This window comes from Tachysurus fulvidraco, chromosome 16, assembly GCF_022655615.1.
Source record: "Tachysurus fulvidraco isolate hzauxx_2018 chromosome 16, HZAU_PFXX_2.0, whole genome shotgun sequence".
Lineage (NCBI taxonomy): Eukaryota > Metazoa > Chordata > Actinopteri > Siluriformes > Bagridae > Tachysurus > Tachysurus fulvidraco.
The window spans coordinates 12,296,216-12,321,754 of NC_062533.1; the positions used below are offsets into that span (position 1 = coordinate 12,296,216).

The 25,539-nt window shown below is 37.4% G+C and overlaps 1 protein-coding gene across 2 annotated transcripts in view; it reads left to right on the plus strand.

The window, feature by feature from the left end:
- The first annotated feature begins 2,794 nt into the window (after positions 1 to 2,794).
- The window catches only part of ppp2r5a (protein phosphatase 2, regulatory subunit B', alpha isoform), a 30,875-nt gene continuing 8,130 nt past the window's right edge, over positions 2,795 to 25,539 (plus strand). The window contains exons 1-4 of one of the 2 annotated variants that reach the window (XM_047801632.1): positions 2,795 to 3,489; positions 16,938 to 17,134; positions 23,159 to 23,260; positions 23,586 to 23,678. In XM_047801632.1, the coding sequence (XP_047657588.1) occupies positions 3,330 to 3,489; positions 16,938 to 17,134; positions 23,159 to 23,260; positions 23,586 to 23,678 (552 nt within the window). In that variant the 5' untranslated portion in view covers positions 2,795 to 3,329. The remainder of the gene's footprint in view (positions 3,490 to 16,937; positions 17,135 to 23,158; positions 23,261 to 23,585; positions 23,679 to 25,539) is intronic. The other variant, XM_027166251.2, reaches the window with a different exon arrangement.

A 25,539-nucleotide genomic window follows, 5' to 3' on the forward strand; every position in this document is an offset into this window, starting at 1 on the left:
AAGTTAGTAGGTCATGTTCAGTAATTATTTTAAACTGCACAGGATCGTGGTGAATAACAGGAACACTGACTGTGAGGCGGGTACACACTATATGGTTCAACTTCCTGTTTTGTCACATACTTTACACATATTTGATGTAGTGAAACGTTTTTTGTTTTGTTTTTTTTGGTAAAAAACAGAATGTATTAAGTTATGATAGACAAGAATATCTCCTAAACTGGTTTGCATATGTCTGACTCCTGTCCTCCTTAGAACACCATGTATTCACACCTACATACTCACCAAATCCCACACAATCGTGACAAGAACATGTAAATCTCCATCCATACACTAACCAGGGAACTTTAGACCGTAAATCAGTAATGTCTTCCTAGTCTTGCTGTTGATATTGTGTGGTCAGAGAAGATATGCTATTATTTACCACTGTGTCCTGGATGGTCTGACTATTAGGATGTCAATTAATAGGAGATTTTCCTCAAGCTTTATTTATTTTTTTGAATTTTTAATTTTTAATTTTTTTTTAAGTAAAAGTTTTCTAATGCAGGATTGTGAGAGTGCTACTTTGGGTTTGCACCACCAGGGGGCGACAGACATATGCTCTGGATCTTGGGAACCTGTTAACCTTGAAACCAATAACAACATGCAGGTTATAATCCCTTAGCAGAGCATAAGTGTCTTCTGCAGCCATGATGTGATTGTGATTGCAGTTTTAATACCACACAAGCCCGGTATTAATGTAAATAAAAAGTAATAACATATGGTAAGTCTGATATTATTGTGCTACAACCTCATACACAACATGCTGAGACTTCAAGAGCAATACATTTCACAGATTACAGAATAACAAAAATGATTAAGAGGTTTTATATATATATTCCAACAAATATATATGATTTCTTACAGGCTTTCATGTTAATTGTTGTCAGGCATGGATGTTATGAATAACCCCATCCTCAAGATGAAATCTTGTCATTTTACTTTAGCTATGAAAGGAATAAAGGCTACACTGTGAAAAATATTAAGTATATATTTCCATCAACATTTTTTTTTACAAGATAGTACTATAAACAATGAGGCAGTAAGAGGTTTGGTTTAAAATAAAGTGCCAGAAAATACAATGCATATTGGGATATCGGTAATAATTCTCCTTGTGTTCACCTTGAGTTTAACTTCATTTGCTATAGTAAAATCATTTGTTGTGGCAAAAAGACTTCGGGTTACGATTAAGGTTGTGAGTTCTATTCTCAGCAAAGCCAAATCTTCTGCTCATGTGTATCATGCATGTGTCACTGGATTATGTTTTTTTTTTACCTGTATTAAAATTATTATTTACTTGTATAGCTGTTATAAACTTTTGTAAAATAGCAACAAATAGCTGTTGTAAAGCTATTACAAGATTTTAATACAAGAATATAGTTTAATCTGCCTCCAGAAATGATTTAACAGTGTAGTGTAAACTTATCACACATGACTGTAATTGCTTCAGCAGTTTGTCTACCCTAAAACAATTACAAATTGGTATAAGTTCGGCTAAAGCATACATACAATAAACATGCAGCCTAGACAATGTTTTCATTACTTCAGTTTATAGCTTGTAGTTACACTGTATAATATAGTTCTGTGTTTATTAAGTGTTCAGAGAGGGAATACAAGTTAAACCAGTCCCGAACGATGGACGTCAGTGTCTGTTATCCTCAGGGCTTTATGGGGAAAAATGCAGGTCAGTGAGCAAAGCATTGTATCCTCAGTTATGGGCAGTGAACTACACTGGCTCTTTGTTTTAAATGTGCAGACAAGCGTGTGATGTGCAGAAGTGTATACATATTTGTGTAAGAATGAACCACATTTGTTTTATGGATCGTTTATTGACTTCACTGTACTCTTTTAATCACTGATCCCCGATGCACAGCACGTGATGTTGACAAGTTCAGTCACTCTAAATTAAAAAGTGTATAACAGTTACAAACATACAAAATATGATGCCATTTGGGCACCGTCTCAATTCAATTCAGTTCAATACAAATTTATTTTTTACAAATACGTTGTCTCAAAGCAGCTTTACAGAACATAGACATAGAACAAAAGGTTATTATAAAGATTAATGGAATACAAAAAATTCAAGATTAATATTAGATATATTTAAATGTGTTTGTATTTATCCCCAATGAGCAAGTCTGAGGTGACTCAGGTGACTGTGGGGAGGAAAAACACCCTTAAAGAGGAAGAAACCTTGAGAGGAACCAGACTCAAAGGGGAAACTCATCTTCATATGGGTGACACTGGAGGGTGTGATTATAAATATAGAGTCTGATAAATGTGTATTGATGAGGAGATTATTCTCCTCAAAGAACACTTGGAGTTGGTTGTTATCTACTCTTTAGTATAGCAGAGTCTAACTGGAGCTGGAGCATCTCTAGAGGCCTCAGGATCCTCACAGAGTCAGCCTCATCTCAGTGGAGCTCCAAAAAGGTCTCACAGAAAGACGGTTGTGGTTGTATCCCAAATCATTGCCTGCGCCCTAGAAAAGTTCCCTATACTTCCCTATTTGGTAAGCGGCTTTGAGTCTCACTCTACATCCAACATTTGGGAAATGAAACGCGATCAACTAAGAATCTGCTTGTGTTTGTATCCCAAATCATTGCCTGCGCCCTAAAAAAATGCCCTATACCTCCATATAAGGTAAGAGGTTTTGAGTCTCACTCTACATCCAACATTTGGGAAATGGAACGCGACCAACTAAGAATCTGATTGGTCGATGGTATTTTGACCCTCGCATGTAATTGGATGAACGAACCGTCAATCATATACAAGCAGCGTAGTACTCTATCGGTAGGCTAAAATGACTGTAGCGGTCAGTTAAAATGTACAGTTTTCGTCCTGTACATTCACCTTAAAGGTCAGTTCTCGGTTAAACAGCATTACATGGCTCTGATATGCGATAGAATCGACTGTACCGCCTGCTTTTTAATAGATTCTGACGTGATCCGTGTGCTGGCTGCGGAACAATCTGTAATATTTAGACCAACTGCGTGTAAAATGATGTGCGGGGAATTATGACTAAACCCGGCATCACGACAGCTGGGTGTTTTTATTATACGAACGACTTTTACTGTTTGTTCACGGGACACTAAACGGCTCGGAAACCTGTGGATTACTTTATGAAGTGTTGTCGTGTCGTAGGAAAACTTTTCACGACAGTTGACACCGTGAAAACTTGTCAACGGTATTTCCGATGTACGGCTGTCGGAATAAAGCTCAGTTGTTGCTAGGTTACATCATATTTTTAGGTTAGCGTTATATAGCATTAGCTACAAAAGACCTGAAAGAAAATGTCGGCGGTTTCTGCTACCGAAAAAGTGGACGGGTTTACACGGAGATCCGTGAAGAAGGCGCAGAAGCAGAGGAAATCCCCCAGCTCGTCTCGCTTTCGGAGCCACAGCACCTCCGGGGAGCTGTCAGCTTTACCGCAGCTCAGAGCTAACGTTCACGGTAAGAGGATCATCCGAGTTGGGCGTTAAACCTCATGTTTATACTGTTTACTTCCTTCCACTGTTGCTACTACTACTAGCCTAAATCTCACATTAAATAACCAGTTTTTTTTATAACCATCATATAATATTTATTCATTCAGGGTCAATTAAAAAACAAACAAACAAAAAAAAACAGATATAAAGATGAAAATGAGAATTTTGTTATTTTTAAAGACTTCAAGAAATATTTTATATCTAAAGTCATATAGTAGCCTGAAGGCCTGTGTGTTTACTTACTTACACCAATAACTAGTTATAGGAATACTCGGCAGATGATTGGTCATCAAATCAACCAATCAAATCGCAGCGTTTGCTCATGAGGCGGGATCGGACCAATCATAACTTTTTAAGCTTTGTATTGCGTTAACTTCAGTTCATAGTTTGTTTCTATGGCAGCGCACGCCGCCATTTTGAAAAATAAATAAATAAATACTTATTTTGCACTCTGATATATACAAAACATATTGAACATATTGAACTATAAACAATGTATTTTTGTTAAAGAATATATTTCCTTTATTTTAAAATATGCAAGGCAATATTTATTATCATGACCAGGTACATTATTTATATTTCATTATACTCTTAAATATAGGTTCAGATGTTTTTTTTTTTAATTCATATTCTCTTCCTTGCAGAGGATTGTAGGTGGGAATATACTGCGACCGGGAAAGCGGTCTGTTACAGGGAACCATACACACATTCACAACTAGGGATTTATTTAGAGTTGTCACAGGAGATAAACATTGAAAAAAATATGGGAATGCCACCTGCTGTGCCAGAATTATTTTAATTTGGCCAATTTTTCAAAATTTGCATGATCCTAAAATGATCAATGCAATGTCTCTGATAAGAAATTTCAAAATTACAATTTTATTTGTCACATACACAGACATGCAGTGAAATACTTTAAGTTTTCGCATATCCCAGGTTATTATGAGCCTGGGGTCAGAGTGCAGGGTCAGCCATAATGCAGCACACCTGGAGCAGGTGAGTTTAAGAGCCTTGCTCAAGGACCCAATGTTGATGTCTTAGCAGCTTGTGGGCTTGAACTCCCGAACTTCTGATCAGTAACCTGAGGCCTTACCCACTGAACCATCACGTGCCTCATACTGAACCCACTTCTTGTTAGTATCCTTACTGTTACTGAAGTTTCATGTGACTCGCACCTTCTGGCATTGTGTCCCAAAGAGAAAGAGAAAAAAAAACAGTAATTCACCATGACTCACGTAGTAGAATTCCAGTAGATCGATTATATATACAATTGTATAAATTATATACCTTCTCTAAATGTGTGTGGAAGTAAATGTTAAAAGATAAAATATTAAGAATGCATTTTAAAAATTCATAAACAAAAATTAAATTGAAAATGAAAAGTCCTTTGTCTGGATTTGGTGCATTTGTGCACAGCATGCGCTGGGTATTTTGCAGAAAGCTGACTAAAAGTCTCTGTTTGATCTGTCACTTGTTGCAGATTTTCAATAAGTGACGAATACTCATCTGTTCCTTTATCACTCATTACTGCACACATGATCACTATCAGATTTCAGGCATTTTTTTTTTCGTAGTTGCCAAGTCTGTTTAAAGAACAAGCAAAGAAATTAACCCTACTTCCTTTTGACTTTTTATTGTGTGTATGTCTGCCAAATGCTGTAAATGTAAATGTATGTGTGTGTATCTGTGTATGTGTGTGTGTATGTGTATATATGTATATATGTGTGTGTGTGTGTGTGTGTGTGTGTGTGTGTGTGTGTGTGTGTGTGTGTGTGTTTAAATGCAGTACACCTCACACTAGTGCTACACACCTCAATGCTGTACATACAGAGCTTAGTACTTGTTCCAAATCCCACTTCTTGCTGCCCTATGCACAAAGGTTGACACACTTTGAGGCTGCTGGTAGAACATAATGGTGGGGATGGTATTATAATAATAATAACATGTTTCATTTATATAATAGATTTCTCTAAGATCACTATACAATACACAGAACAAGGACACTTTGTGCTTGCCTGGTGGGATAGCTAATGAATGCATCAGTTGTCCACCTCTGTGAGTAATTGAGTAATAGCGTGTAATTTAATGTGAGAACAAAATTTTCTTTCATTGCTGAGGAATATAAAAGAAAATTTTTTTTTTTATCTTACACAAGCTGTTGCTTAAGTTATCATTCAGTGAGACTGAGTTCAGAGTTCATTATCACATGAGTCAAGAAAAGGGATTTAATGTTTATCTGCAGTGAAAACAATGACCCGTGATAACGACCAAGGCTAAAATGATTAGAATATGAATCAGATTTTTTTTATGCTGTTAAAAATATCAGTGTGTGTATTTAACTGACAGATTATAGGATATTCAGGGCAAACAGCACCAACAAGAGCAGCATATGCCTACTTTTGAAGTTCAGTTAGAAATCTAGCAATAAAGTTTCAAATGTAATAGGACAGAATCCTAAGGGTTAAACTTACTTTAGTTGAAGGCTTTGTTTCTGATATCACTTAGATATTCCATCTATCAGCAATACAAACCCTAGTTGTAGAGTTTATCATTATAGCACATTACGTTTACATGAAATTATTAACCCAAAGTTATTTAGATGTGAGGAAGAATCTAGCCAAAGGACAGAGCTTAGCAATCCAGGCTTAAAGGAAATGACTATGAAACACATGAAATGGGTTTATATACAGTACTGTAGAATTATTTTTGGCATGTTTAGTGATCCTGCTGCTAATTTGTTCATTTTTCATCTTGTTTTGTATTTCTATTCTATTCTAATGGGACGTTAGTGGATGTCTACAGCTCTGTTTGTCACAGATCATATGGTAATTCTAATCAGTAATAGGTCTCTGACTTTTTCCTCTACTCCTAGGGATGAACTAGTACAGTATGACTATGCTTTTTGGTATTAGCTGATAATAATACTGGACATGTCTCAGATGAGATTCTGTATGAGTTTCTGGGAGAAACAGCAACAGCTTCTTTTCACTGTAATCTGTAGCTCGAGGTTGACCTGAAACCAGCCCAAACTGTTCCAGCACTTAGAAAACTGCTTGGAGACACGTTTAGTTTTTTTCCCTTGGTCTTTGCAAGAGAAACAAAGCTGATCTATGGACCACTTCATAATACCCCTCTGTTAAATACATTTTGCAAAATATATTATAATAGAAGTGGTTCTTACATCACAGGCACACTGTATGTACTTCAACTTGGTTTGCAGAAATATTAGACTTAAGGTCCAGCGGTTGGATCTCATGCTGTCATTGCTGTGAACCGGGTTTGATTCCTGGGCAGGGAGCTAAACCAGCCACTGAAGAGCTAACTCTCAGTGCCGGTGCCAAGCCTAGATAAAAATGGGAGGGTTGCATCAGGAATGGCATCCAGCGTAAAAACCCGTGTCAAATCTAATATTCGGACCACGTGATCTGCTGTGTTCGTCCAGGAACAGGGAGTGGCCGAAAGAAGAAGAAAAAACCCATCATTTCACATGGAACACAAAAGTATAAGCTGAAAATGATGTTAAGGGAAAATGACACCAAATATGAACAATGCGACAGTAACAGCTTTAGCAGAATATGGTGGTTTTTTTATGTTAATAAATAAATTGCATGGGCCATAAAATGTGGGCCAATTTTAAAAGATTTTTGTAAGGCATCTTATCTTCACTGGAGTGTCGTTGACCATTTGGGGGAAGAATAAAAATCTGTCTGGTTTACCCTCCTCTCTTTTACTAAGTAAGCAAAGTCGTGTTGAGTGCATGATGTGTCCAACATTATACACTTCTTTTTTTCATTTGAATAAGTGCATCATCCAGATACTTGTTCACTTCTTCTTGTGGGAACTTTGTGTGAAAACATGACTCACTATTCATACTACAAAATAGAAAGAACACTGGGCTATTTCAACAAATCTTATTTTATAACAAATAATTGCAATCTGGAAACCCTCAATAACTGCTCTGTCCTCTGCTCCATTCTTGAGCACAGGGCAGTATAGTTGATGCCCCAATGGGCCTATGTCACTGCTTGTTTCAGTTCACATTTCTGATGAGTAGGGGCAATAATAACTCTGGGGCAGTAAGAATGCTGTCTCACTACTGCGTAACATCTAGACAGGAAGTAATTAAATGGAACAACAGCATTTATCTGTCCGATAGTGGCATTTTTTTAATTTGTTTGTCACCCAAAGACGCAAGTAGTATCGTTTAAAATATTATGACGGACCTTTAACATTTGTTGAACGGTTGCTGTCAATTCTTTAACGGCATAAATCACACGTTATAACACGATATCAGATGTTGGTGTCCAGGAATCTTTTCCGACTAGTTATATGAGCACAGTGTTAGCCTTATACCTGATATACTGATACCAGTATCAGTAATGATGCAACACTGATTTGAACTCATAACCCATAACCTTCTGATGACGTGCACAGAATTGAACCAGGTCTTACTTATATTACTTACATCTGGCAACTGCAATCATTCCAACATGGATTTCAGATGAACTGCATTCGGCCTAGTGTTTTTCAAGATGAAAATGAGACATTTCTAAATGTGCACTTACTACAAGAGAAGGGAAAAAATGAACAGTAGTTAGAATCCGAATGTAACATCTCCATTATCTTCAACAACTTTGCTTTGTTTGTCTGTTAGTTATTCTGTGTGAAGTGTGAGAGAAAGCTGGAAAGGGATGTGATCACAATGGCCTTCCCCCTGGCTCTATTGTACCGTTATTAGTCATTAAGTACGCAGTAGTAATGTCGTTAGTCATAATTTCAGCACAGACTGTGTATGTGCCTGGTGAAAAGAGGTGTTGTTTCCATCCACCTGTTTTTATGCAGATTTTGAATCAACATAAGAAAGCTGTGAGGAAGCAAGTAGAAATATGAATATTAAGTGTTTTAGAACAGCCAGCGCTTTAGGCAGTGTACGTTCACAGCTTTTTATGACTGGGTATGATCATCTGGCACTCTTCATGTGACATTATTACTTCTTTTTGAAGAGGAAATTACAGAAACAAAAAGCATTCGCAGTGAAAGATTTGGATAAGTATGTGTCTAGTCAGCTGATGAACCAGTATCAGGGATCTGTTCGTTACAGTCGAGATCATCGAGAGCATGACAAACACTAAAACGAGACATTAAAAAAATTCTGCGTTTAAAAAAAAAAAAAAAGGTCACCAGAGTTTATCAGAGATGAAAATAACCGTGCATCAGCCAGACATAAATGGCATCTATGATGATCTGGAATTTCTGGAATGGAGCATCATTGTTTGAATGACATTCCCATGTGACGTAAATCCCTGTCTAGTCAGGAGAAAAATGAATGTCCTCCCACAAAACCAAAGCCAACCAGCAAGCTAGAATCACTTGTGTGACGCCAGGATGTCTTCGGGTGCATAGCCTCACACTTTAAGATCATGACCAACCTCGAGATCGACCACTGTAACCCATCAGCAAACATGAGATAATTTAACGCACACAATTGCTACACAGAATATCTTTGTTGAAGATGGATAACATGATGGACTAACAAGGGAAATGGTAACTCAGTGGTTGGAGTTGGACTACTGATCAGAAGGGCGTGAGTTCGAATCCCAGGTCCACCAAGCTGCCACTGCTGGGCCCCTGAGCAAGGCCTTTAACCCTTAATCGCTCAGCTGTATAAATGAGATAAATATAGATATAAATATATATAAATAAGTCGCTCTGATTACAGGAGTCTGCCAAATGCCGTTAATGTTAAATGATTTTTTTTTAAATCCAGGCACTCGAGAGCCAATCAGCCTGCAGCATTTAAGAGTCTGAATCTTCTGTCTGGTTGTTTTGAATAAAGTTACTGTCTTCGTACCTTAAACTACAGTGTTGTTATTTTAAAAAATCTTTAACCCTAGTGTAGTAATTTTGTACAATGTGACAGTATCAAAACCTCGATAAAAGTTTTATATCGAACATGTTCCAGAGTGACCTTATTAAGCCGAGTTCCCTTATTATTTACGTCCTGCTTTTTATCCCTTTTATGTATTTTATCCTACAGCTAAAATACATGATGTCTAAGAGTGACATTTCAAAAACATTTAAGCATAGTGGACTTTGGTTGGGTCTGCAGCTTTTGAGTCAATCATTAAAAAAGATATCTCTACCATCTGGTTCCAACTTATAAAGACCAAAAAAATGGATGTGCTGATGTTAAGACTAATACACATCCAGTTGTTCTGTTCTAGGACAATAATATGAGGCGCGTGACGGTGCGATGTGGCCGTTACGAATCAAAATGGATCATTTTCCTAATTCTGTGAATCCTGGCATGTTTTATATAACAGGACTTTGACCATTATAAGTATATTTCTAGATTATATTTAGTCAACATCAAGATATTTTCAGTTATTAATTATGTTATAGCACCAACCGACAGTCATTGCTTCATCTTTTTTCCTTAGTCTTAAAGTTAATAAAACAAAAAAAAATCACAGTTTATGTTCCCAGTATGAAGTCCTTGGACCTGAAAACTACTGCAGAGAAATTCATGAATTTAAAACACTCGCATTTGAGACTCCTGCTTGAAATATTCAGCACATCTGTCCTAATAAAAACGTCAAGTATGTAAATATTTCTGTAGATATTTTTCTTATTTGTATTATGAGCTGTAAATAATGTGGCACATCCAACAAGATGCATTTTGTCCTACTAAAGAGTATCCCAAGTAAATAATACATACATTTTAGAGAGTCAGGACGAACACGATGGTCCGGATGGAGACCAGACCAGAACATAAATTTATCCAAACATTTCTTTCCCCAATGTTTTCGTTATAGGAGCTACGGCTCTTTAAAGACTTTGAATAAACTCATGGCCTTAAGTGTGTGCATACATTTTTTTTTTTACGAACACTACAATGCACTAACACTACAATTTCCCCAAGGTTTTTTTTTTTTTTTAAATTCACAATAAATCATAATAGTACATCTGTCTATGTTAATTATTTTTTACCCTTTGTACTGTGTAGTGATTTATGAAGCCTTGGAGATGAATAATCACAAATCTCTGATGGCTAATGATTAAATTACCTACAGCTCATTTCATTACGATACCTCATATAACTGCTGCTGTTATATTAAGTGTTCATACCAGTGTTTCTGCACATGTACTATAGATACAGTATGTACTCTGGTCAGCGCTGCTTTTGTGTATTGCCTTGTGTGTTGTCTTGTAGTCTTTTTGTCCTACACTGTTTGCACCAGGTTGCACAGATGCACTTTATGTAGCTGGGACTAACTTACTTTAAGCCCTTAGCTCTGTGTTTTGTTCTATGTAGCACCGTGATCCTGGAGAAACGTTGTCTCATTTCACTGTGTACTGCGTCAGCTATATACGGTTGAAACAACAATAAAAGCTTCTTGACTTCTTGACTTGAGATCACTGAAAAGAATATGGCTTTGGGTAAATAAATAAAACCAATTCAGAGACATCTGACAGGAAGTCTATATTGACTCAATTAAGCACTCTTTATAACTGTGGTAAGCAAAAAAGGATCTCAGATCGCACACCACATCAAAACCTGCAGAGTGGAAGCCAGTGGGTCTTCTGCTCTTGTAGCTCGTCTTCTTTGAGGTTTGATGTTTAGTGCAAACTTGCAGCTGTAGAGAGATTATACGAGTTACCGTTTCCTTCCTGGCAGCGCAAACCAATTTGATCTGTCTTGGGGCCTTTTTACACCTGGTCACTTTGTGTGTTTTCTCTGATCCGATAGCTATCTGATTTGTTAAAACTGTTCCATTTACATTAGGCCACATACTGTAAATGCGTCTTGGCGAATCGGATATCAATCCGATCTTTATACTCCCACCCAAAATGTAAATATATTTTATCTCATTTTCGAGGTAATTGAAATGGAACACACTTTGGTGCGGTTTTCAGAATGCAATCAAAAAGAAGACGAAAAAACTTGTTACGAGGGTTATGCTACAAAAAACAGAATTTACTGTTTGCTGCATTTTCGCTGGCGTTTTAAGACCCAACAAGACATCTGGGTGAAAGATCACATGATTTTTTTTTTTGCATTGCAATGCTTCTGTATGGTTTCCTGACTGGAGCAAGTGTTCAGGAGTTCCTAATAAATTGGAAGGTGTGTATATGATTTGTTTCATTAAGAAAGTTTGGGAGGCAACTTAAGAGCACAGCTCTTGTAAGTGGAGCAGTCTGTCTGTTGCCGTATGAATCACTGATTTTTAAATGCATTTAAATACCAAATGTTCTCGTGAATTAAAATCCAATCGCTGTGTTAAAGTGCACATGAATGACCGAGGTTTTACTGGAACTGGACACCAGCCACAGAGTGCATTTCAGCCTAGAATACACAGGTTGCTTATTGTAGTATAATTCTACTGTTCGGTGATGGCGGATTTAGTGCTTAAGTTCAGTAAACACTACTTCAGAGAAATATCTCTCTCTCTCTTTCTATAATGACACCTTGGGTCTTGACTCGAGTGGTTTTTCAGAGGTGTGCTTCCCTGCATAGTGGAAAGGTGTGTGTTTACTTCAAAGACGTGACACAGATACCGACATCATGTCTCACCGAGAACGTGCACCGTCACCATGGCATCCACAAATTTGAAGTGCTAATGATGATCCCCCGTGTGTGTGTATGTGTGCGAGTGTGTGTTTGTGTACGCGCGCACTCGTGGGAGAGAGAGAGAGAATCATTGAGTGCATTTGATATGATCAAAGAAACCGAGTTGGCTTTCATGTCAAAGGGCCCTTAATTTAGACAAGTGTTTACTTCTTGCTGTGACGTTATACAGATGAACTCCATCTACCGCATCATGTGCAAACAGCTCAGGCACTAAGAAGTCAAATATATTAAGAAATCAAATTTATTAGGAGGTTAGGTGATTTTCATTGGGGTTCAAACAGTCTAAATAAAGGTGACTGGGAGAGAAGCAGGTATGAATTTTTATGCACTACTTTGTATACACACTCCTCTGTTTATGCACATTTACGTGTATGTGTGCAATTTTTGTATACACAAGTCTGTATATACAAACTTCCGTGTCCATGCAATTCTGCGTATTTGCGTTTACATTGATGTACACTTCCAATTATTCGCACTTCCAAGCATAAACCTTTCTTCGTATTCGCACGTCTCACTATACACACTTTTGTTTATAGACTCTTGTGTGAAAGTTCCTGGAAAAACATTCATAGAATCCTGTGATTAAAAATAGGTTGGTATGAAGCGGTTAGTGGTGAGTAATAACGTCTGTAATGTCTGTAGTTTGTCGTGTCATTAAAAATGACCTGTGCCTCTGAAAGTATTTGACTTTCTAGCAGATTCTAGAATGATCTCAGCGTAGAAGCAACAAGCATCGCTAGTAAATGTGAGACAATAGTTGAACATTTCTTTGAGTACTTTTCAAAATTCTACGAGTATTCGAGTTTCTTAAAGCCAAATTATCGAGTATTCAAAGCCTCTTCAGGAATTAGAGAAATTCTCTTTATAAGTCGTTCAGAGGCTGGAACAAACAGAGGCCACACCTCCTTCACTGGCACTCCTTCAGTGGAACACACAGACACAGAAGCCACGCCTTCTTCAGTGAAACTTACACAAAGAGGCCACACCTTCTTAATTGAAACAAACAGAGGCCACGCCTCCTACACTGGCACTACTTCAGTGGAACACACAGACACAGAGGCCACGCCTTCATTAGTGAAACTGACAGAAAGAGGCCATGTCTTCGTCAGTGAAACTGACAGAAAGCGGCCACGCCTTCGTCAGTGAAACTGACAGAAAGCGGCCACGCCTTCGTCAGTGAAACTGACAGAAAGCGGCCACGCCTTCGTCAGTGATACTGACAGAAAGCGGCCACGCCTTCGTCAGTGATACTGACAGAAAGCGGCCACGCCTTCGTCAGTGATACTGACAGAAAGCGGCCACGCCTTCGTCAGTGATACTGACAGAAAGCGGCCACGCCTTCGTCAGTGATACTGACAGAAAGCGGCCACGCCTTCGTCAGTGATACTGACAGAAAGCGGCCACGCCTTCGTCAGTGATACTGACAGAAAGCGGCCACGCCTTCGTCAGTGATACTGACAGAAAGAGGCCACGCCTTCGTCAGTGATACTGACAGAAAGAGGCCACGCCTTCGTCAGTGATACTGACAGAAAGAGGCCACGCCTTCGTCAGTGATACTGACAGAAAGCGGCCACGCCTTCGTCAGTGAAACTGACAGAAAGCGGCCACGCCTTCGTCAGTGATACTGACAGAAAGAGGCCACGCCTTCGTCAGTTAAACTGACGAAGAGGCCACGCCTTCGTCAGTGAAACTGACAGAAAGAGGCCACGCCTCCTTCAGTGTGAATGACTTTCTTTTCAATTTATTTTAAAATAATTGTGTGTTTGATATCAGATTATGTGTTAGTATTTTGTGTAGCAGAATATGATGGTGTGTGTGTGTCTGTGTCTGTGTGTGTCTGTGTGTGTGTGTGTCTGTGTCTGAAGTCAGGCCAGGGTTTCATTATTAATTAACACCCAACATTTTTTTCTCCCTGTGGCTCTGTTTCTCATTGATAGTGTGTGTGTAACAGGTCACACAGTGTACAGACTTATATTGTTGATTTTGTTGAACTCACTAAGCTCATGTTACATCGCACAGTGCTTGAGGTCACCACAGTGCTGTAGCTAGCATGTTGTATCTAAAGAGGCCGGATCAGAAAAGATGTTGACTGACAGCAAATAAGGTAGACACACATGTGACTGTCAGCTCCATAATTAATGGCACCTTATGTAAAGATAGCTTAAAACAGCATGAAATTACTGACTATTCTATAAAAAATAGAGAAATGTAACCTTTAATTAAACTAAGATACATTACAAGAGAATAAAAATATCATTTATAATACAAAATAATGCAGTTAAATCATATTTTGTTGTTCTGTTTTTTAGTTGTTTTTGAAGCATTATTTTCTTATAAAAGAGAATTGACTACCATTTTGAGGGGAAATTGGTTTTAAAAAAAATAGTTTGAAGCTGGATTATTGTCCTCAGTGAAGCAGATTATGAATACTGATATTGATCAGTGTGATCGAAGGGTGTCCACAGGCTTAAACCCAATCAATCTGACCCAGTTAAACATCACTCTGAAACCAAGCCCAGATTAAACACGAGGCCGATCGAGCCATTGCTCTCGGGTCCTTATGTTTTTATTTTTTTCTTTCTCCTTCTTTTAAATGAGAGCTCCGTCAATTTTTGGATCATCAGTTTGTAAATCTACTGTACTTGTAAAATACTTTGAAATTTGAAAATACTCTCTTTACTTTTTCAGAGTACCGAATGCATTTTATTGCGTTTCTGTGGACAGACTCGTATTTTTATAACCTGCAGCTTGGATGTTAGGGTGATCTGGCTGTCACTCCATAGATCCCCAGGGTTGCTCTGACTGGGCAGGTATCCCCAGCATTCCTTACCACTCCATTTTTTCTGTACCGTACTATACTCGCTCTGAGGAAGTGGACTGGTTCCTAGACGAATGATCGTTGTTGGTGACCCACCTTTTAAAATGTACACGTTCTGTTCCTTAGTCATAACAAACCATGATTGTGACTCTTTATTTTGCCTAATACAGGAACAAATATTAAGCAGCAGAGATCCCTGTTCTGGTATTATACCTACCATGTCGTTATATTGCACAAGCATTATTAAAATATGTTAAGCTTGAACATAACACACAGCTCCTCCACTTAATACCTTGCATTAAAAACAGGAAATGTAGACATTGGGTTTTCTTACTATATAGCCTTTACAAAATACTTTCTAGACTGATGGTACTCTCAATCTATGATTTAATGAACCGAATCAGTTTGTATTTACTGATAAAGACTCTTGGACATTTGTTCTGGATATTGTACACTTGTATCTGAAATGTTTACTCGGCTACTTTTCACTTATATAAACTATTTTTTCATGTCCAGTTTGCATGTTCTCCATTTTGCTTTTGAGTCTCCTCTGGCTGCTTTTTTTCTTCCTGCAGTTCAAAGACATGTGTTGTAGGTTGATAGGCATCTTCAAATGGTCTGTCTGCGGTGTGTGAATGGAAATATGTGATCTTGTCCTGCAGTTTATTTTGCTTCCTGTGACCCTGTGTAGAATAAACAGGACACAAAATGGATAAATCGACGGATATTTGTCTATGTGATGATTTTCGTCCATCCTTTTGACATCTGGGGGGTCAGTGGTTCTTAGCATCAGTTATTCTTGATAGCTGCTTGCACATTTCAATCGATTTCTGTTTTGCACAACTCAGTACGATGCCTCATACAACAGCTGCCACTATATCAAGTGTTCATACCAGGTATTTCTGCACATGTACTATAGAATATACAGTATGTACTCTGGTCAGTGCTGCTTTTGTGTATTGTCATTTGTGTCAAGTCTTGTATTGTTTGTTTGCACTGTCTTTTTGTCCTAAACTGTTTGCACCAGGCTGCACAGATGTACTTTATGTATCTAGGACTACTTACTTAAGTCCTTAGCTTTGTGTTTGTTCTATGTAGCACCGTTATCCTGGAGAAACATTGTCTCATTTCACCGATTACTGCGTCAGCTATACATGCTTGAAATGACAATAAAAGCTTTTTGACTTCTTGACTTGACTTGCTTCTGCTGGGAGGGTAAGAGGTAATTGGTATATGCTTCAATCTTATTTCAAAACAAACACAGAAATGGTTGTGAACTCAAAAATATGTTTTGTGCTTGAAATGTTTTGCATGGAGGGTTGGATAAAATTCTCCTGCAAGTGTCTCCAACCTTGTTTAGAACTTTTCATTAGAGGAAATAACTCTGAGCTAATATTCTGTTCAAGAGACACTTCACCATGTATTTATTGTAAGGGTGCTGACACTTAAATTCAAGTTTTTTTGGTAAAATAATAATACTACAGAATAAAACCTTGGGAGATTAATTTTGTTTTTGTGAATAATTGCACTTTTTTTTTCTTTTCTTTTCTTTAATGGTGACCATCCGGAGAGCACTGTAGATTATGTTTACTCTCTTTTTTTTTTGTTTGTCAGTGTTTTCTTGTGCTATTTCTTTCCTCCATTAAGGAGCTGAACTTTAAGATTCTAAAACATTTTTTATACTTTAATTCTGATTTCACGTGTTTTTAAACGTGATTTCAAGCTTAACAGATATCCACATTTGGGGCGGGGCTAATTATAATGCAGAATGGTAGAGAAAATAAATACTACTTACTGCATATAGTTCACAATCAGCATAACAAACAAATTATGGATAAACATTGTTATGTCCGGTCTTTGCTGTAGTTATAGATAACGTCAGAATAGCTCATGATAAAAATTTTTTTTTTTCCATTTGAGACGTAAGTTTACCAAATTTAATTGGATTGTTTCCATATTTCAGAAACTCCTTCAACAGAGCAGCAGGAGCTGTTTGTGCAGAAGCTTCAGCAGTGCTGTGTGCTCTTTGACTTCTTTGACTCGGTCACTGATCTGAAGAGTAAAGAGGTGAAGAGGGCCACTCTCAACGAACTGGTAGAATATGTTTCTACCAGCAGGGGCATACTGGTGGACTCCGCCTACCTTGACATCATTAACATGGTCAGCACACATCTTTTTTTTTTTTTTTTTTTGTAGATCTTATTGTTCATGCTATGAGTAAAATTGCTGTATTTGCATAGTGATTTTTTTTTTCTCCAAGAAAACTCAGACAATACGGTAGTTTTCACAAATGAGTCCACATCCACATACAATATCAGCTAATTACTGAACACAACATTGAGGACAAAAGTGAACTGAGTAAGTGTGGTATAGTAATAAGCTTTTATTATGACTATTATTCATTTTTTTCCACAACTTTGTTCATGAAGGCAGTTTGTGTGAAATTAGTGTGAAAAGGTAAAGTAAATATATATATATAATATAAATATAAAATATATATATATTATAAATATAGAAAAAAGGTATATACATGAAGAATCAAAGGTAATATTGTAAAAAAAGGAATTGAAAAATTATAATAAAATATAGATAAAATAGATAACGGGATTTAAAAAAAAAGTTTAAAGTCATAGTAAATAATAGTGTTATGCACTGACATAATTAATATTTAATAAATCCATGACTTAGATTAGCCATTTGAATTTTTTAACTAATTATCTTCAGTTTGTATTGTTATTTACCAATTTAAGTAAATATCTTAGTTCAGATGTGATATACGTTGTATATTTGTTACGTATACATAATACAGAGGAGCACAAAACTCTTAAGACCACATTGAGACACTTTTTTTATGTGGAAATAAACATAGAGTTTGGAAAAACTAAATGTATGATATCGACCATGTACAACTTATTTGCTCACAAGGTTTGATTTTATGTCATATCTAAGCATGCATTCAGATAAAACACTGATGGATTCTCTGTTGTATCTAATGTGGATTTACACACACATGTGGAGTCAGGGTCACCTCAAGTGCATGCTAAGATTAAAGCAATAAGAGATTCTGAAATTTTTGCGAAATTTACGTAAAAGGGTTTACTTTGCATTTAAGTTATTGCCGATAGTTTAATTTATAACGAACACCTACGTGTTAAATTGAAAAGACGACCAAACAGATACGTTTTCTGTTCTGTACTTTATAGCATAGTAATGTGCATGAATATTGTTGGACTGTAGTAGTATGCAAGTTAAAAGTGTACCAGGACTAAAATTCACTCTCATCCAGAAAGGAGCATGAAGCATGAAGACCATTAAAGAGCTCACACTGCTTCTCCTTCATCTTGTATGATCTGATGCACATGTACACTTCAGAATTTTATATACAAAAAAACACATCTCCCTTTAGAGTGTTTATTTTAGCAGCAAGAACATTGATGCTAGCTGAGCTACCCGCTAATAAAATTGATTACTATGGCAACCAGCAGTGGGAACAATTTTATTGCAATTGCAGCAATAAAACCGATATATATGTGTGAACGTAGCTTTATGGAGACTGGGAAAGTTTTATCTTATAATGTGTAGGGGTTTTTCTGGGGGGGGTTTCCGTATATATCAAATTTAGCATCGATTTTGATAGGACTGAGAATATATTTTCTCTAAATAACTGCATTATGAGTGTACAATAAATGACAAACTTCTAAAACTATGACTATTCCAAAAAAAAGTACAGATAATAGATTTGGACCGTAAAGCTCATCTTTATTTGAAATTGAAGTGTTGAAGTGAACTGTTGTTCGTTGTTTTTTTTTTTTTCCACTCGGAGATCAGAGAGAAGTGCTTGCAGTCATATTCATACTGCAGCATCAGAGACATGCTGAGCTTTTAGATGTGAGGTTTTCTTTCATCTCTGGCATTACAGAGCATGGTTTGTAAAGAGCCTGGAAAACCAGTGTGTATTGTGCAGTGCACATGTTTATTGAGCGTAATATGAAGTCGGTTTGGTTAATGTTATGCTCCAATATTAAGACGAGCTCATGTCTCTGTAACACACCTAATTTGCAAACATTTGTCTTGCTATGTATTAATCATGCATTATTTGAATTCTGTGTCGCAGTGGATTTGCATAACAGCCTGTTATTACAGGATTATGGCTGTTGATTTAGCTTGAGTGACTTGGGAAATACAACAGCTATTACACGAGTGTCTGTGTGTGCAACTTATGTAAACCTTTTGAGTTTAGATTTACTGTCACTTTCACAGCTCAGTTTAATTGAGGCGTATTGTCTAATATACATTTGACAAACTTGGGCGTTATATTGAACATTTGGCAAATAATAAAACAAATAAATTGAAAAAAACAAAACAGTCTACTTGCAAAGTTTTGGTGACTGAGCTTTGCTTAATATGCTAATGAAATTTTTGTTCTTTATTTAAGTTATACCATCACCAAAGAGTGTAAACAAAAGATCTATGAAAAATTTCTGTCTTTCTGACCTGGCTTATCTACTCCTACAGCTAGTCTGTGGTCTGATGAGCTGCCTTTAGCTAAATAATTAACATAAATACTTGCGATTGGATCCACAACAGAGAATCTGCTCCTCAGGCCAAGCTGGTTCATTTAAAATCTAGAGCCACATTAAATGCTCTGCTTCAATCCATTTCATTTTGGATCATATATCCACATCTCTCTATGCCCATTGTATTAGAGTTCACTTGCATGTTTATTTTGGCACGCTGGTTATTTTTCAGTTGTAAATGTTCACACGCTCGTTTTACATGCTTGTTAGCTTTCACTTTGTAGTTTTCAGTTGTTTGCTTGCTTTTGCTAGTTTGTTAGTTTGTGTAAAGAATGGAAGAAAAGCAAGGATGAGCAAAAACATCCTTGTAATTGTGAATCCAAGCTGATCATGTAATGTAATCCTGGTTCTGCTGCCACTACTTGGCACTTTTCCAACACCACACACATACAGTCCATACACACACACACACACACACACTGCAACAAGTTTCGACAAGTGGAAATCAAGTTTCTTCCAACACAATCCATTAAATATTGCCCTTATGTTATGGTTTTCAGGATTTAACACTATAGTTTATAGTACTACGTCTAACGCTATACTGTACGGTGAGATGGAAATCAGCCATTAACAAAGTTAATAGTGTGGAACACAAATGGATAGTCTTCTACAAATGTTTTTCCATGTGTGCTTTCACATTGTTGTGATAAACTATTGAAGAGTAAACGTTACAAATGACTAAATCCACTTTAAACTGAATTCTAGCAGTTGCCCAAACCGAATAACTGAACTATTCGAGTTAATACACTGAGTTTCACAACAGGAGGAGCTGTGAACTGATGCAGAAAAACTGTCAGCTGGGTGTCATTTGTCTTAGGACGTGTTCACACAAGTCCATCAGCCTTCATTCAGTACTACTTGACTTTCACATCCTGTGCAGTTCTCATACTACGTCTATGACTGTTTTTACATACCTTAGCCTGTGTTTCCTGTACTGTGTGGTTTTTTTTTTTTTTACTCCTTTGTTGCCATGGCAGTTAATCAGTCACACCTTATTATAGACTGTATTTATAGACTTGCTTGATATTCCATGCATTTTTCAAAGCAGTTCAGGTGTTTAGATGTACAGTACATTTCCTATTTCATAGTCTCTAGTGATTCGTGATGAGGTTTTGTTTGTAGGCTTTTAATGTTTTTGTATTTTTTCCAAGTTTCGTACATAAAAAAAAACGTTGATTATGGCTTAAACTTATCAAAAAGTAAAATATCAGAACTGTATTGAAAGTTATTAGTTTTAGAGTTTAGTCTAATGCTTTACTGGTAATTACGTTACATCAGTTGGCCACATTCAGTGACAAGGTATCAGCTTTTAGGAAAACAACAGCTAGAAATCTATTTTGCAAGATTGTTCATTATGTTAATGACAAAGACAATTAACACCAACTTGTCTGGAAATGTTAGGTTTATTTCAGTAATGCTGGCTTTACTGGATATGCTCAGTGGGTAGGATGGATAGCCTTCTTCTATCACCATTTGTGGGAAGTTAGAAGTCTTTTTTCTTTTAGCTAATGGTGAGTTTAAGGTTAAAAGAGCAAAGAATCCTTATGCAGATATCTGACATTTCATAAAATTCAGTCAGTCCAAATCACATATTAATGAAATAATAAGAAAAACAAAAGACTGACACACAGTTTGCACCCTCTTCCTCAACTCACTTATGACAGCCCAGTGCTACTGTAGTAGGTGTATAATCTAAAGAGAAGGCCCGGGTGAGTGAAGTACTGAGCTCTACAGGAGGTTAAACCTCTCCGTCAGCCTCCGTCAGGGAGATGAGTTGTGACTCATAAGCATTTTCATTTTGTCCTTGGAATTATTACAGCTCAGCATATATCAGAAGGTCAATTCCCAATATGTATAGCATTTCAGTCTGGCTAGCGTAGCTCAGATGCCAGTCTATGAGTTTGTGCACTTAAATCATTATAAGAAAGATGTCCCTGTGTCCAGTATACTCCAGTATACTCAAGTATTTATTAATAGATAGAATTATACTTACTGTCTGGCCATTTTATTTTAGCCGTTGGATTCAATGCTAGTCTAAGTGGCTGTTAGCAGAAAACTCAGACTAACATGAACATAGACAGGTAATATTAGCAAATTAGTGAAACATGCATCAGCATATGGTATAAATTAGACATAGCTTGTGTCTACTCGATACTTGATTTTCTGTAATTGATGAACTCGACTGGATGCTAAATTTTGCCGATTTGAGTGATCTGAAGCATGGAGTCGTTGGCTGGATGAGAGAAGAGGAAACATTTGAGATTTAGTACTTTTAAAGGACAAAATGTAAAAGTAATGATGGGTAAAGCGTATGAGAACTCCATTCCAATTAATCTCAAGTTAATTACAAAAATTATTTATTTATTGTTTTTTTTTTTTTTTCCCCCAAAATAAGATATCTGACATGTATATCCACCAAAGTCACGGGAAAAGCAGATGAGTGTTTTTGCAAAGTGAATTGGAAACCATTGCTTTTAAGGTGGATATCTGCCTGTTGCATTCTCTTTATCTTTCACTTTCTCTCTCTCTCTCTCTCTCTCTCTCTCTCTCTCTCTCTCTCTCTCTCTCTCTCTCTCTCTCTCTCTCTCTCTCTCTCTCTCTCTCTCTCTCTCCTCTCTCTCTCTCTCCTCTCTCTCTCTCTCTCTCTCTCTCTCTCTCTCCTCTCTCTCTCTCTCTCTCTCTCTCTCTCTCTCTCTCTCTCTCTCTCTCTCTCTCTCTCTCTCTCTCTCTGGCTCCTCATTTTCCATAGTTTCTATTCCAGTCTATGACTCTTTTTTTTCAGTTGCTGCATTTGTCTGTCTTGTCTTTTTCTACCCATTCTCACACACACACGCACACACACGCACACACATGCAGAGCGGTGTTTTTGTGTTTTGTGTCAGCTTTTGTTCTCTGTTGCGTGTGTGGATCTCTCAGGTGTATCCCTCCTGTAATTTCTGGATGCTAAAAATATGCCATGGTTGTCATGGTGATAACCTTCTTCCTTTAGCATGAAAAACCGAATAACAGACTTTGATTCTAATATAATGGCTGTAATGACATTAGGGCTTTATGAATGAAGAAACTCTGAGGTCTAAACTTTCAGTTAGTCACCAGACACACACACGTGTGCACACACACACACGCACACACACGCACACACACATGCACACACGCATGCACACACACATGCACACACACATTCTTTCATCAGTGTTTTCCAATAATTCAGTTAAAACAAAACGATAATTTAATATAAAATTTGATCAAAGTGATTAGGTTCAGCAATGTTGTATAAGGTTCATTCCCTCACACACTTGTTTTCAGTAACCGCTGTGTCCTGGTCAGAGCTATAATGGATCTGAAACCTGTCCCATAAACACATACACTGTGAATATGATACCAGGTTTCTAAACACAACTCAGATCTGATATGGTCCTATGGTGATGTATTTTTAGGTATAGAAATTGCTAATAAGTTACTAACATTGTAGTATTCAAAGAGTACAAAACACTTGTATGATTCAAATAGTTTCTCCAGTATTAACCAGCTTGAGTTGTGAAATATTTCCATGACATTAATGAGAATTATCTTTATCAATAACAAAACTTAACTGGCTTCTTCCCAGATCAGCACCAATATATTCAGAACTCTGCCTCCGAGTGATAACCCTGATTTTGACCCTGAAGAAGACGAGCCCACGTTGGAGGCCTCGTGGCCACACATTCAGGTACAGCAGCACTCCAAATCTCCATGTTACATCAGCGAGGAAGGACTTTGTTTATGTCATAAATCTTGCACAAAAATTATATTTCTGCATAACAAGGCTTTAGAAGCACCAGCAGCAGTTTGATAAGAGGCAGTGGTTTTCTGTATGTAGGAGGAAATAAAACTTTTGTTTATAAGTCTTTGTTCATTTGATCTGAAGTTTTAAATTGTCATGCATTAAGAATTAAGCATATACATGGAAGCTGATGATGTCACTTCCTGACTGTATTTGTGACTTGTGTTTTTACACTTATTGTTTGTTTTTACCACACTTTATTTTCTCACAGCTGGTATACGAGTTTTTCCTGCGTTTCTTAGAAAACCCGGACTTCCAGGCGAGCACGGCCAAGCGCTACATCGACCAGAAGTTTGTGCTTCAGGTGTGTGTCTTGTGTGTATAAGATGCCACAAGTTATCTAGACTTTCTAAGTTATTATTACCCATAACAGCACATCCCAAAGTGATTTTATTCCCCTTATACCACAACAATTTGTCAATAATGAAAATTAATATATGTTCATTTATTTCTGAACATCATAAACATGCCATTACATTTAATCTGTTTATAATTGCATATATACGTAATGTGTGAATCCTCATCACACTTTCAGTAACTGTACCTGTAACTGTTTGCCTCTGAAAACTTGAATATTATATGTCTTATTTAAAAATAATTGGACCTTAAAGAGCCCTGGAGTTCCTTAAAGATAAACCACATGTACCGACTTGGGTAAGAAAAATGCTAAAGAGAAAAAGAGTAGAAGTGTTTTCTGAGATTCCGCAACATTAAATGTAGCTGATTAAAATGTATTTACAGTTTGTAAATAAAAATATAAAATGTAATCGTTTCAGTCAGATTACCATAATATAAGAGGAATTTAACACTTTTTCACTGTCAGTATCAATTATAACAAATGTTAATTCTTAATTATCCCTCCTTATCACTTTTACTTTGCATGTATTTCAAGTTTCTACAGTATTTTCACTCCTCACACAATAAAAAGTGACCCCTAGGTTGATATTCGGAAGGTCAGGGTTCAAGCCCCAGCATTGCCAAGCTGCCTCTGTTGGGCCCTTGAGCAAGGCCCTTAACCCTATGCTCTAGGGGAGCTGCATCATGGCATAAAACGTACATGTGACAAGATTAAAGACGACGACTTCTTATTCTTGTCATGTCCATTAACCATGCATTGTTATATGTGCACATCTATCCATTTTCTGCACCACTTATGAAACCCTGGATGAGGTCCCACCCCATCACAAGGCACAATCTCACTCACACACACACACACACACACACACACACACACACACACACACACACACACACACACACACACACACACACAAAATCCCACTCATTCATACACTATTGACAATTTAGAGAAGTCAGTCAGCCTACAGAGCATGTCTTTGTCACACGTCTCCTCCGGAGTAGCCAGAAGAAACCCCCGATTCAAAGGGAGAACATGCAAACTACAGAGGGTGGGCGGAGGCGGAATGTGCTAAGCCACTGCGCCCCCCATTTGTGTACATATATACAGAAAATTGACCCTGAACCTTGAATTGTTTAGAAGAAGCTGCTGATGTTAACATTACAAACATGTGAGAAGAAGTCCAGAGTATCTAGTTGAAGTTTTTTTGCTCTCCTGAGGGATTCCCTCTGCTCGACTCAAAACCGGCTCGGCACGGACGGGGCCGAAAGCTGAAGGTGACGAGCGAGTTTCCATGATGCGACAGCTTCCCGCCAGAGCTTTAAATAGCACACTAATGTTTACTCTGCAGGAAGAGGAGAGAGAGTGTTGTGGTCAGATAGAGCACAAGAGAAAGACCGGCTTAGGAGGATTAGCAAAGAGAGTGAACGTGAAAAGGAAAAATCTTTAAAGCCCAGTGTTCGAAATAACTGCCTCAGTTTTTTTAGTGCAAGCTGTGACTTTAGGCTTGTATACTTTAAACGGATTTGTGAACACTAACTTGCAGTGAGCTGGTTTCATTTTGGGGATCAAGCCCCAGGGAACCTACTGTAAATCCGTGATTGATTGCTAATGAGGTTAATGTTGGTCTTAGTGGCACAACCTGGGGTAACCTACACAGTTCATTAGGACTTTATAAGAACTTTGTTAGCACTTTTCTTTTTCTGTGTGAGGTCAGTGAATCTAATCTGAGCACGGACGTCTCTCATGCCTCTCACTGAGCACAGAGAATTACTGCTTCATTTGAAGTTTAGCGGTTGTCTGTAAT